The sequence below is a fragment of the Elephantulus edwardii genome, unplaced genomic scaffold (genome assembly GCF_000299155.1).
Source record: "Elephantulus edwardii isolate Elephantulus edwardi_28Jun2011 unplaced genomic scaffold, EleEdw1.0 scaffold00018, whole genome shotgun sequence".
NCBI lineage: Eukaryota > Metazoa > Chordata > Mammalia > Macroscelidea > Macroscelididae > Elephantulus > Elephantulus edwardii.
Window position 1 is genome coordinate 23,567,100 of NW_006399768.1, and position 14,707 is coordinate 23,581,806.

General features: G+C 42.7%; 1 protein-coding gene across 1 annotated transcript in view; it reads left to right on the forward strand.

Moving 5' to 3' along the window:
- The first annotated feature begins 12,824 nt into the window (after nucleotides 1-12,824).
- The window catches only part of PRIMPOL (primase and polymerase (DNA-directed)), a 56,587-nt gene continuing 54,704 nt past the window's right edge, over nucleotides 12,825-14,707 (forward strand). The window contains exon 1 of the mRNA XM_006882279.1: nucleotides 12,825-13,031. Coding sequence (XP_006882341.1) covers nucleotides 12,825-13,031 — 207 coding nt within the window. The remainder of the gene's footprint in view (nucleotides 13,032-14,707) is intronic.

Below are 14,707 nucleotides of genomic sequence, written 5' to 3' on the forward strand. Positions count from 1 at the left end.
AATGACGAAGATGGCACAGGACAGGACAGAGTTCAAATCTGCTGTTCATAGGGTTGTTATAAATCACATACCCCAAAGGCACCTAGCAAGAACAGCCTGGCTTAGTGGACAGGGGTCGTGGGGATGGGCAGGGTTGAGACCTAGAGAATAATGGTTCTCAGACTTGGAAAATGGATTTAGGAATTAAGCTTGCAAGTAAGATCCGCTGTAAAACTGGGTAGTGTTAAGAAAGGTGTTCTGGGGGTCTAGTGGTAGGTAAGGATTTGTGTTACCACCCAAAACACAAGCTGTTTCAACCCACCAGCCCCTCTGTGGAAGAAAGATGGGCAGTCTTCTCCCCTGGTATTTACTGCCTCTGAAAAGCTGCTGGAGGGTCAGCTCTGAAAGGGCTGCACCATGACTAAACATAACAAGTGTTAAGAAAGCCTGTCTTATTCAACTTAAGGGAATCTCAAAGCAGATCTGTGGCTCTGCCCATGGATCCACAGTCACAAGGACGAGCAGGAAAGATTAGAATCCTAGATTTCCTAGAGGAAATTTTCAGATCTAAATGGAATTGGATCTGGCAGAGCTCATTTAAGAGACAGGGCGAAAAAAGACCAACGGAGAATCAGTCAGGAGGACTAGCGCTTCCCTAGAGCATCCAGTCCACCGCGAGCCCAAGGGGCACCATTACCCAGCCCCGACCCGCCAATCCTCCCTTCCAGGATCCTCACCACGGCCTGCGGTCCCCACCCTCTGTCAGCATACCCTCTAGCTTTGGCGCCCCCATCCTGCCCTCTAGCCTCCTCGGTGCTTCAGGAAAGGCCTCTCGCCCGCTCCCCATCCCCCGGCCAGGGCGACCCAGAACGGCCTCCCGCCCCCGGCCTCGACACTCTGGCCCAGCCTCCCGCATCTCGGGCTTCGGCGCTTGCTCTGCACCCGCCGCCGTGGCAAGACAAAGGATCTACAGCACGGACCTTGCCGGTCCCCTCGAAGCAGCTCACACCTAGGAGGTCCGCGGAGCAGGGGCCCTGTTACGGAGATAGGACACAAGAGTGCCGGGTCTGAGCGCGCGTGGACGGCGAGCGCAGCACTCACCGCGCGGTTTACACACCTCCGCCTGCACCCGCCAGCCCGCTCCGACTGCAGCTTCCTCCGCCGGAAAGCGGGCGTGGAGGCCGCACTCCGCCGGCCTGCTAGGGGGCGCTGTTGCTGCCATCTGATAGGCCAGCGCTCTTTCCCGACGCGCGCAGCCCAGCCCCAGTTCCCGCCTTGTCGGCCCTCCTCCTTCCGCCTGCAGCTGGGATTTCTTTTAGGTTGAGCAAGGCTTCGTGGCATTCTCGAACCCAAAGGGCAGTGAAGGCGGATAAAACCTGGCCTGGCTCCCAGCCTGACCTCAAGGATGAAGGGGAGCTGACTGGCACCTCACCTGGTAATCTCTACTTCTGATAGTCTGATGCTTTTCAAACTTCACTTCCCGCCAATTAATTAACTTTTCCCAAATCCAAGTCTTAACTGGTTTCCTGTCTGCTTTGAATCACGAAATCATTTCAGATCAGGATGGAGGCGATAAATAATTTCCTCCTAAAGAGCATACCAGCACACGTGAGCGCAGGATTCTGCATAAAATTTCCAGAGATTCTTGATATTTTGATGCTAAGCTGGGGACCAGCTGTTTAGAACTAGTCTTAAAGTGCTCCAGCACTTTTGCCAAGCCTATTATTTTATACTTAAATACTCCACTCATTGCATTCTAGTTGGAACTGACTCAAAGCTGACCCTCTAGCAGGTTTTCAGAGACTGCAGATCCCACAGGAGATTGATGTACTTTCTCCGCAAAGCAGCTGAGGCATTCATATTGTCTTACTGCCTGCTTTTGGGTTGGCAGTGCTACTCCTTACCCACCCTTTGTAGGTGACATCAAGTAGCCCACTATTCATAGCGACCCTATGGACAACAGATCTGAACCTTTTCCTACTCTATCCTATCCTCACGATCCTTGATATGCGTGAGCCCATGGTTACAGTCACTGTGTCAGTCCATCTTGTTGAAGGTCTTTGTCTCTGACCCTCCACTTTTCCCAGCATGATGTCATTTCCAAGGATTAGCCTGGCCTGATAGCATGCCCCAAGTATGTTACACCGAGGGGCAGCCTGGTTGCATGTCCTCTAAGACGTATTTGTTTGTCCTTTTGACAGTGCATGGAATATTCAACCCTCTTCTCCAGCACCACAATTCACAGACATAGATTCTTTTCTCTTCCTTATTCATTGTCCAACTTTCAGATGCATAGGAAATCATTGAAAAGACCAGGGATTGGATCAGGTACATCTTAGTCTTTAAACTGACATTGGTGTTTTATTTCGTGACTGCTGTACCTGGGGTGTTGTTTGTGGATCCAAGGAAGAGGAAGTTATTAACAATTTCAGCCCTTACTCCATCTGTTATGATGTTGCCTATTGGCTCAGTGGTGAGAATTTTTGTACTAGACCATACAGAATCCTTAGTAATATTTAATTATTTCATTATAGAATAATAAAGTGACAGATGCTGCTTGAGTGTAACATTTCTTAGATTATATGAACACTTAGCAAAATTATTTTGTAAAATATTTTACAAAATATTTATTGAATCATAATATTATACTGCATAATTAGTAACAGAACAAAAACCTTGCCTTTATTTTTCTACTTTTCCTTTAATTCCTACAGCATTCTAAAAAGTTGTTGATACACATTCACAAATATTATCACTATTCACCAGCTGATCTGGGGATGTGGTGGGAAAGGATGGGCTCCTCCCCAGCTATTAACTGCCTTTAAAAATCCCTGCAAGGTCAGCTATAGATGGCTCCCAGCTTGAGGGCAAGCAGCAGCAACAATAACAATATATTGTCGTTAAAACAGCAGAAAGTTTAACAAAATTCATCTTTATTCACTTATTTCTTGCCATCAGTCAGGAGGGACTCAGCTGACATGCCTGTGGGCTTTCACCACTGCAAATTGCTCAGAAGATTGCCCATCTCTCCTTCAGCGGCTGGTGGATTACTCCCTTTGGGGAGGTGTGGCCTTGGGGTTAATAGTTCAACTCTTTACAGACCATCCAGCTGCAAGAGCTCACAAAATCAACCCTAAAAATACTGGCAGCCAGAAAAACAGCAGTCCATGGCTGTAGCATGCCCAGACATTTTTCAAAGTATCATTGTGATTGGGTAATGTCTACTCTGGCACATGAGAAGATTAAAAGGTGAATGAGCATGGAGATTTAGCCTTATAAATATAGTGATGCATGTAACCTGCACTTGGGAAAAAATGTTTTTGTAGTTAAAATTAACTACAGGGATTTTTAAAGAAGTGATAACACAAACCTTTTTTTTTTGCATGAAACTTTTGTTGCTGTGTGCTGAGTCGACTCTGACTCATAGCGACCCTATATATGTACAACTATGTACAACAGCTTTGAATTCTGCTCTATCTTGAGCCAACTTCATTATTTCTGATACATCTACCCCCATTATCCCAGTCACTAAGTCATTCCATCTCATCCAGGATCTTCCTCTCTTGCACTGTCCCTTCACCCTCCCAAGCATGTATGTGTCCCTCTTCAAGGACTGCTCCTTCCTGGCAATGTGCCCAAAGAATGTGAGACAGAGTTTCAAAATCGTTGCCTCCAAGCAAAAGCCTGGTTTCACCCTCTCTAGGACAAATGAGTTTGTTCTCTTAGCAGTCAATTATATATTCAGTCATCTTCTCCAGCATCCCAACTCTAAGGCATTCTTTTTCTGTCATCCCTAGTCTTTGCCCAGCTCTCTGATGCATAGCAAGTAATTGTAAAGACCATGGCCTGGGTCAGGCTTACTTTAGACATCTCTGCACTTCAGCACTCTGGAGAGGTCCCTGACAGCAGATTTTCCCAATGCAATTAGTCTTTTGATTTCCTGGCTCCTGGTACCAAGTGTTGATCCTGGCAAGCTGAAGCTGTTAAAAATCTTAGTCTCTTCACCGTCTATCATGATGCTTCCCAGTTATGGTAGCCTTCCAGCAGTGTCACCGAATGTGGTCATTACTCAATCACACAACTGACAACCCCTTACAGTGCAAAAATTTCAACGTTGACAACCAGTTTCTATTTTCATGTGATTTATACTAATTTACTTAGTACCAGTTTGACTCTTGGCCTTCGAGTCAGAATCAAGACATAGCTGATCTTCAGTGGGTTTTCAGAGGCTTTAAATCACCTGAGAGATGAGTATATTTCTTTCTCTTGTAGAGCTGATTGTCTGTCCTCCTCCCACTGAGCAGTTGGTGGATGTGAATTGCGTGCCTTTGGGTTCACCGCGCAGGTTTTTAGCATTAGGCCACCGTAGCTCCCTCGCAGAGTAGCTAGTGGATTTTAACTGCCTGCTTCTGGTTTGGCAGCACATCTTACCCACTAGACTTCCAGAACTCCTGGGTTTACGTAGAAGAGTGAAATTGTAACCGCATGGTTGAGAGAAGCTAAAGTCTTCAAAGACCAGTGAGTTCTCCTTATAGAAATGCCATAGAGATTCCACAGCTTGATCTCAGCCTTAAAGGAGAAGAGTAGGATTAACACCATGGAACATTCCAGCTAAGAGAAAGAGGTGCAAGAATACTCTAAGGGGGCTGGGAAGAAGGAAGTCCTTAGTATTCCCGTGATGAAAAGGCTGAGCAATGAGGAATCAAATGAGTAATTTATTCCATACAAGTTGATGGAGATGAGTTTAGTCTCTGAGGTAAACGATAACATAGTGCATAGGGAGTTGTGCTGTTAACCCAAAGGAGGCCCCTTTGCTGGAGGTTCAAATCCACTAGCATCTCCATGGGAGAAAGATGGGCACTCTTGTACAATTTACAGCCTTGGAGGGTCAGCTGTGAGTTGATATTGATTCCATGACAGTGCATTTTTTAAAAATAATAATAATTGAATGCACATATGAAAATGATGAAAATGGCTTTAAGGATTATTCCTTGCAGAATTGAGCTTTTAGTATGACAGATCCAGTGAAAAGATAAAAAAGAAACTCGAAAAGTGCAGTATGCCGCTGTATGCGTCCTTATACATTAGATTGGGAGTTACTTCTGTCCATGCATGAACAAGTGAGGTCATGAAAGTGAGCGGTAGGTGAGAGAGCCAGTCAGTTTGTATATTTGATTTCTTAAGGTTTTACTCAGAAAGAGAGCAAATGAATATTATATAGAAAAGAAATTTTAATAATATACTTTACTAGGAAAACCTTATCCCTGGAAGAAATAGTATAAATACATCCCAAGAGGCCAGGGAATGATTATATTATGAAAACATTACTAAGCACTACTGCTGTACATGCCAGAAAACAGGAAATGCTTGGTGAATCCAATTCTCAGGGAGCAGAGTTGTTGAAGAGGAATTAAGAAAGAAGAAAGAAAGAAGTGGGAGAGCTGGGTGCAGGAGAACCATGGCAGAGCTGAATTCCTGTCTCCCTAGAAACCAGTGAGTAGGAAGAGTAGCTCTCTATACCAGCTGTTTTTGGGAATGGGCCATCAGGCATCCTGGTCGGGCAAGTCTGGGCATAAATGTAGAGAAGCCAGGGTTACTTGGATTGAATGTCTGGCTCTTTTCTTCACTACCATTCTCCTTCCGCTATTACTTTAAAGAGATTAAGCCAACACCCTTCGCAAGTTTTGTTTTTTGTGTTTTTTTTTACCTTCTATCTAGTTAGTTGTAACATCAGTATTTGTTATTGTTATGTGCCATCGAATTGCTTGCAACTCATAGTGACCCTATGTACAACAGCCCTATACCCTGCTCTATCCTGTGCCAATCTCATTGTCTCTGTCATACCTACCACTTTTACCCCAGTCACTGGATCAGTCCATCTCATTGAAGGTCTTCCTCTCTGGCACTGTCCCTCCACCTCCCAAGCATGATTTCCCTCTCCAAGGACTGGTCCATCCTTGCAACATGTCCAGAGTGTATCAGACGAAGCTTCATAATCCTTGCCTCCAAGGAGCAGCTTGGTTTCAACCATTCTAGGCTGAACTTGTTTGTTCTCCTAGCCATCCATGGTATATTCAATACTCTTTTCCAGCACCACAGCTCAAAGACATCAATTCGCCTTCTATCAGCCCTACTCATTGTCCAGCTTTCTGATGCATAGCAAGGAATTGCAAAAATGATGTCCTGAATCAGGTGTACCTTAGTCTCAAAACTGACATCATTGCTCTTTGGTACTTTGGAAAGGTCTCTGACAGCAGACTTTCCAAATGCAATTCGTCTTTTAATTTCCTGCCTGCTGGTACCAAAAGTGTTTATTGTGGAGCCAAGCAAACTAAAGCTGTTAATAATCTTAATCTCTTCATCATCCATCATGATGCTGCCAATCGGCCCACACATGGTTAAATAAATATGCTGGTCCAGTGTTAAGAAATACATAAAGAAAGTTTGGGCTTGTTAAAAATATAATAAATGTATTTTTTTTCTTTCTTTGGAACATAGAAAATACTCCCCCAAATAGGAATGGTCTGTATGTAAACAGAGTCTTTGATGAACAGTTTTAAAAGATAGCACTCTTTCTCCACCAGGAATTAAAAGCATTTCTCATATGGTAACTTTTTCTCCCCAAGGGTAGGAATGGGGAATGTGATAGCTGAAGCCAAGTGACAGATGCCTTCCTGTTCTCCATTTCCTCCACTTTTGTACTGCAGTCCTCCCTGCTGGAGTAGTCCAAGCCCCGGTTGTCTTCTGATCCTCACCCAGCTGTTGAAAATCTTAAAATATGCTGAACATTCATAGACCCTGAACTTCTCTGTATCTTCTCTTGAAGCACATAGTATCCCCAGTCCAGAGATTTCTTCAGCAGGTTTTCTATTATGTATGATACAGGAGGACCTAGAGGGGAAAAAAAACCAAAAAACAACAACCCTGCATGATTCATAACCATATAAACTCTACATTTCTTATTCCTACTTACTTAGTCATCGGGTAGATGCCAGCTGTGATTCAACCCAATCATACTCTGTTTATTTTTGTTGTCCGGCAGTCAGTGAACTTTGTTAGAGGACTCATGGTGATGCAGTGATTAAGCACACACTTGCTAACTGAATGGTAGTTGGAACCCACCAGCAGATCCACAGGGCAAAGATGTAATCGCCTTCTGTGAAGATTTGCAGCTGTGGAAACCCTCTGGGCACTTCTCTGTCCCTTAGGGTTGCTGTGAGTTAAATTCAACAGCAATGGGCTTGGTTTTGCACTGTGTGAATAATTCTGTTTCATCGAAGAAAGTCAGTTTCTCACTTTGTTGTTGTTAGTTGCCATCTAGTGCACTACAAGGCACCGCAACCCTATGAACTACAGATGTGAACCTTGCTCTGTCCTGCCCATCTCTGATATGCTTATGTGTGTTATTATAGCCTACCTTTGTCAGTCCATCCTGTTGAAAGTCTTCCTTTCTCTCACCCTCCACCTTTTCTAAGAACTGGTCCCACTTAACAACATGCTCAAAGTGTTTAAGACAAAACATTACCATCTTGTCTCTAAGGTACATCCTGGTTGTGCTTCCTCCAAGACAGACTTGTTGGTTCTTTTTGCAGCCTATGGGATATTCAGTACTCTTCTTCAGCACCACAGTTCAAAGGCATTAATTCATTGTCCGACTTTTGGATACATAGGAAACAATTGAAAATACCATAGCTTACCTCAAGCACACTTTTGTCTTTAAATTAGTATTATTACTCTTTAGCACTTTGGAGAGGCCTTTGGAAGCAGATTTTCCCAGTGTAACACATCTTTTGATTTCTTGACTGCTGTTACCCTGGGTGTTGATTGTAGATCCAAGTAAAATGAAATTGTTGACAATTTCAAGTTTTTCTCCACCTCAGGCTGGAGACTAAGGTGCGCCTGATCCAGGCTATAGTCTTTGCAATTACGTGCTATGCATCGGAGAGTTGGACAGTGAATAGGGATGATAGGAAGAGAATTGATGCTTTTGAGCTGTGGTGCTGGAGAAGAGTGTTGAATATACCATGGACTGCTAGGAGAACAAACAGATTTGTCCTGGAGAGGGTGAAGCCAGAATGTTCCCTGTAGTCAAGGATTCTGAAGCTTCGTCTGACGTACTTTGGACATACTGCAAGAAGGGACTGGTCCTTGGAATGGGACATCATGTTTGGGAGAGTGGAGGGACAGCACAGGAGAGGAAGACCCTCAATGAGATGGATCGATTCTGTGAGTGGAGTGGTGGGAATGAATATGTTTGAGACAGCGAGATTGGCACAGGATAGACTGGCGTTTAGGGCTCTTGTAATAGGGTCACTATGAGTCGCAAACGACTCGATGGCACATAACAACAACATCATGATGTTGCCTCTTGGTCCCTTGATGTTGAGATGTAATCCATATTGAAGGCTGTAGTCTTTGGTCTTTTGTAGCAACTGTTTCAAGTCCTCTTTACTTTCTACAGGCAAGGTGGTATTATCTGCATAATGGAGATTATTGATGAGTCTTCCTGCATTTCTTAATTCGGTTTATCTAAGTATAGTTAATTTTTATCTTTATCTAAAGCTCTGGTGGCCTAGTGACAAGAAGCAGTGCTGCAATCCTGAAGGCACACAGTTCAAGGCCACCAACCCCTCCACGGGAGAAGGCTGGGCAATCTTCTCCCATGTGATTAACTGCCTCTGAAAACCCACCAGAGGATCAACTATGGGTCGGTTCTGACTCCACAGTACATAACAACAACAAACCAGATTAAAAGTAGTACATCTATGTAGTGATAAGAAGCCAAATAATTTCCTACTTTTTTTTTCTAAATTGCTGAAGTCTTGATTGTCTAGTGCTGCTATAACAAAGATACCACAAGTGGGTAGCTTTAACAAACAGACATTTATTTTCTTACAGTTGTTGTTGTTATGTGCTGTTGAGTCACTTGTGACTCATAGCGACCCTATGTACAACAGCCCTAAACTCTGTTCTGTCCTGTGCCAATCTCATTATCCCCGACACACTCATCCCGATTACCCCAGTCACCGAATCAGTCCATCTCCTAGAGGGCCTTTCCCTCCTGCGCTGTCCTTCCATCCCCCCACCCCAGGCGTGATGTCCTTCTCCGAGGACTGGTCTCTCCTTACAACATGACCAAAGTATGTCAGACGAAGCCCCAGAATCCTTGCCTCCAAGGAGCAGCCTGGTTTAACCCTCTCCAAGATGAATCTGTTTATTTACTTAGCAGATTCTTAGTAGATTAGAAATCCAAATTCAGGGTGCCAGCCCCAACAGAAGTACCAGAATCTCTCTGTTGGTTTTGAAGGAAGGCCCTTGTTTACTGCAGCGTGTGTAGGTCAAGTTCTTTGGAGTTCTCCATGTGCCCTGGCTTTCCTAGAAGACAAGAAACTTCCCAGCACTGGGACCTGGGTCCAATAGGACAAACTCCATTCCTGGCAGTTCTTTTCTTGTGGTACTAAGGTTCCTTTTCTCAGTTGACTTTCCTTCCTTTCTATCTCTTGTAAGATAAAAAGTGTTACAGGCTCCACCCTAGGGAAACTTCTCTTACATTTTAAGTCAGGGCTGTGATCTGGGTAAGGAAGTTTCATTTTATGCTTAATCATTTTGCAACATGTTGTGTGTCAAATCATGGAGGGTCATTATATACACTTTTTTTTTTAACTTTTTTTTAATTGGGAAAAAAACATATTGGGGGTACAAGGAGGTGAGGGTTGGGGGCAGAAGGGTGAGAATGGGCCAGGATGCATTTGCAGAGCTGCACAGTTTGGTCGGTGGGTGGAGCAGGTAAAGGAAATGATGAAGGTCCAGTGGGAACCAGATGCTACAGAGGAATGACAAGCATTTTCCAATAGTAATTAAACCAACTGTCTTATTGATTTAGAAATTGAATGCCGAATCTCTGGCTTCTTCATGCTGAACAGGGACATAGATGTAAAGGGGGGAAGGGAGGACGCTTTATCACCTTACTGGTGGTCTTGGGTTAAAGCTGCTTGCCTTCTTGCTCTGTTAGAAAATATTTTCCTGTCATTTGCTCCCCTCTGGAGTGCAGAGTGTTTTCCCAGGTGGATCCAGTGAGGATAGCTGGTTGAACCCAGAGGCTCCATCCTCCTTTGCTTCCTTAGCTGTCAGTTGTATTTTCTTTTTGTCACTGGCACTGGGTTCAGGGTCATTTCTGGAGTAAAACTCAGATTTAAGGTTACCTATAGGAAAGGGAGGAAACCTAGAGAGAACAAACTTGTGAGTTACAAATAGAAGGGCTTTGAGGGTGTTGCTTTCAGGTTTACGGGGGGGAGGGTGGCAGAAGGTGGCCTAGGTAACATTGGATACCCTAGGCATTCTTTTTTTTCCCTCTCCTTCCCCACCCAGGGGTCAGATGGCACAATCTGGGGACTGAGGAGCTCACCCTGAGGGCCACGACGGCTCACCCCGAGCTGGGGGCCGAGGGCAGCCCGCCCCGGGCAGTATACACTTATTTTTTGAGTGAACACAATTCAGTGCATGACACCTGACCTCCTCTATCCATTACATTTTCTTTCCCAAGTTTATCTGTTTGAAATTAGGGTTGATACATTTAGGATTACATTTGCATCTGTTGTTTTATGATATATGACTTTCATGTGGATTAGATATGAATCTGAGAAGTTAATCTTTCTTAGTTTTTTTGTGTTTTGAAGTCAAGCATGACATTAAAAGATAATAATCTGACTCCTACCCCGTAATCTTTTGATGTTCCTGAGCTCTCAGTCTTTTAGAGTGATTCTACTTTTCCTTTTAGAAAATATATAATTAACCAAGGAGTTTGGTGTTGCTCCAAATTTTTCTGCTAAAATTCAAGACAGTATTGATCACATTAACAAGCACAGATAAACAAAATTTATAAATTTGAAAAGGAATTTATCCTCATATGCTTTTATATGAATTAGTATTTCACTTTAAAAATACTAATATATTTCCACTTAGAAAAATGATAACCTTGTAGTTGTAGTCAGTTGCTGTGGCATAGATTCCAACTCAGTTCCTGTGTGTACAGGGTAGAATTGCTCCACAGGCTTTCAAAGCTTCAACATTTCAGAGGAAGATTGCCACGCCTGTCCTCCAAGCTACATTGATCTGGACAGGGTTGAACCTCCACTGGTTCAGTCTTCAGTCAAGCACGTAACTAATTGCACCATCCTGGGTCTCCTCAGTTATGACCTGCTGTTTTTGTTGTGTGTTTTCAAGTTAATTCTCACTTGTAGCAATCCCACAAGACAAAGCAGAATTGTCCTGTCATGCTACCAAGGAAGAAAAAACTGACACTTACCTCTTTTATGAAAAACAGCCTGCATATTTACCACCTTAGGAAAAAAAAAGCAAAAAAATTTTTTTCTTCATATTGTTAGATGCCGTAGAGTTGAGTCTGACTCAGCAGCCCTATGGACAACAGATCTAAACCCTATCCTATCCTACTCCCTTTTCATCAACTCTGACATTCTTGAGCCCATTGCTGCAGTCACAGTGCCAGTCCATCTCATTGAGGGTCTTCTTGTCCTTCACTGACCCTGCACCTTTCTAAGGAATGATGTCTCTTTCAAAGGAATATATCGTTAGCTCCTCCTAACACCACTTTTTAAGTATTTAAGAGGAAGCTTCATCATCCTTCACTCCAAGGAGTACTTAATATCTGTATATATTAAACCTCAGCCAGGTCTTTTCAGTCATTTGCTATGCATCTGAGAGTGGCACAGTGAATAAAGATGACATAAGAAGAATTGATATCTTTCAATTTTGATGTTGGAGAAATGTGCTAAATATCCCATGCACCCCCAAGAGAATGAATAGATAGATAGGCTTTGCAGAAAGCTCCTTGGAGGCAAAGATGACAAAGCTTCATCCACATAATTTGGGCATGTTGCTTGGAGAGAATGTTCCTTGGAAAAGGACATCATGCTTGAAAAAGTGGAGAGTTAGCAAAAGAGGAAGGCCCTCTATTAGGTGGATTGACACAGTAACTACAGCAGTGGGCTCAAGTGTGTCAGAGAAGATGGGGTGGAACAAGATAGAACGAGGTTCGTATCTGTTGTTCATAGGGCCACTGGGAGTTGTATGTGACTCAACAATATCTAACAACCCCAGCAACAAGCTGCACACTAGCTTTTGAATAGCTAAACAAGTCACATGGCCATACCTAGAGCTAGTGTGAGGGTAGTTTTAGGCAGCATCTCTATATGAAAGGAATGGCAAAGGACTTACCACCATTTATGTCTATAATTAAAGCAAGTTTTCAACCCTTTTAAAAACCTATTCTCTTTGAGAGTATAGGAATATCATGACATTGTTGAGGGGGAAAAGATCATATTAGCCATAAGTTTCAGACTTGACTTAAACCATAACAGATCTAAGAAAGATTATCTTCTTAGAGTCAAGAGAATTTCTCTCTAGATCTATGCTGCACTTTCTACACCTTAATAATTATATGGCCTTATTAGCATAACAAGGAACACACTATTCCTAAAAAGGATTATGTTGACATAGAGAAGGCCGGGCAATCTCCTCCCATGAGATTTACTTCCCTCTGAAAACCTACGGAGGGTCAGCTGTGGGTGGGTTCCAACTCCACAGCACGCACATGACAACAACAAAGACCTAGAGGGGTTAAGCTTCTAACACGTATTTTAGGGGCACACAATATCATTAACCCTGTTCTTTTTCCAAAATAGAACTGGATTCATGCAAACAAAGAAAATGTGGAGATGATATTTTAGATTTTACCAAGCAATATATTCAAGACAAAAAAAAAATTAATGTTCTACTTCTGTTTGTTTCTTTTAGTAGTGATTGAGCAAACTCGTACGTGGGCAAGGATGGTGTCTTCCCATGCTTCTGAGCTGGTGAAGAGGAGGTGGGAAACAAAACTGAAGCAAATTGAAGAACGGGCTTCCCTGTATGAGAGGAAACCTTTGTCTTCTGTGTATAAACCTAGGTTATCCAAGCTAGAAGAACCAGCCTCTATTTGGAAGCTATTTCATCGGCAAACGCAAGCTTTTCATTTTGCTAAAACCTGTAAAGAGGTCATTGTCTTATCCTTTTCCTTTTTTTTAAAATTATTTTTTTGAGCTGCTTTAACAAGATTTCTAAAAAATTTTATTTGTCTCCCTTTTACTGACTCAACAGCAACTAGTAACAACAACAACAACAACCATCCTTTAGGTCATAAACTGAAGAGAGTTTAGTTGCAATCTTAATAGTGCAAGATTAAAGACAGTATCTTTGAATAATTAGCCATTTAGTGTATCACTGAGAGAAAGAATGGTATCTGTGATGCCAGTGAGTTTAAAAATGAGCCCTGCTGGTGCAGTGGTAGGCACCTGGCCGCTAACAGTCTGGTAGTTTGAACCCACCAGCCGCACTTCTGTGAAAAAGTCGTCGCAATCTGCTTCCATAGCCTTGGAAACTGTGTGAACAGCCCTACTTTGTCCTACAGGGTTACCTTCTGTTGGAATGCCCCAGTAGGAATGGGGTACATAAGCTGAGAGACCACTCAACAAAGTTGGGCCGTTAGTGTCAGCCAGCTGTTCAGTGGTAGAAAGATGGGATGTCTCCTCTCATAAAGATTCACAGTCTTGGAAGCCCAGTGGAGGGTAGCTATGAGTTGGACTTCATAGTTGTGAGCTCAGCTTGGGATATATTGACATTTAAATGGATTGACACAGTGACTACAGCAACAGGCATAAATGTGGGGGAGATAGTGATGAAGGTACAAGACAGGGCCAAGTTCAATCTGTTGTTTATAGAGTTGCTGTGAGTCTTAGTCAACTCAGTGGCACCTAACAACCACAGTATGCTTCAAAGGAGAGCAACCATATGGACTGAAAGTTAATGAGATGGCTAAGAGAGGAAAGGGAGTTACTGCTTAGGAAACAAAGAAAGATAATAGAATAAGGGAGAAGGGGGGAAAAGTAAGTTTTTTGGAAGGGAACCATCTTTCCCTAGTAAAGAGCCATTCACTTACTCATTGCTGTAAAATTTGAACCAACTCATAGCAGAGCCTCTGTTGCATTTCTGAGGCTATGAATCACAAGGGATTGCCCGTCTTTTTCTTGAGGTGGATTTGAACTGCCGGAGAAGTGTAATCTGTGGGTTAGCTGTGCAGTTCCCTATGGATTATTCCACTACAGCTCCTTAGTAAAATGAATCTCACTCAAATTTTAGGAAGCATAAGAAAGAACTTTTATAATAAATTCTGGCATCAGAATTTCTCTAAATTGGGGAAAAAATTCATTTTAATTTGTATTTAATAAATGAGTATGATTGCTGTACTTCCTAATTATTAATCTATAAAATTTACCTTAAACAGTTTTAGCTGAATCAGGTAACTGAATCCCATGACTTCTTACCATAAAAACGTGAAGGTTTAGATCCCTTACAAGTTCCACAGCTACCTTAACATATATCCATTTATATTTTTTGACAGTAGACAGAATTTAATCACAGTAATTAGTCTTAAAAGTTGTGTAGTATACATTTTTATATTTACTAAGGAATTTAATTAATTTTAGCCTAAATTATTATGCTAATGTTTAAGCAGTGAAAAGATACATTTAAACTTCATGAAACAAAACTGATGCGAAGTCAAACTTGTTGTTGTTGTTGTGTGCCGTCGAGTCGCCTGCGACTCATAGCGACCCTATGTACAACAGCCCTAAACTCCGCTCTGTCCTGTGCCAATCGCACTGTCTCTGACACT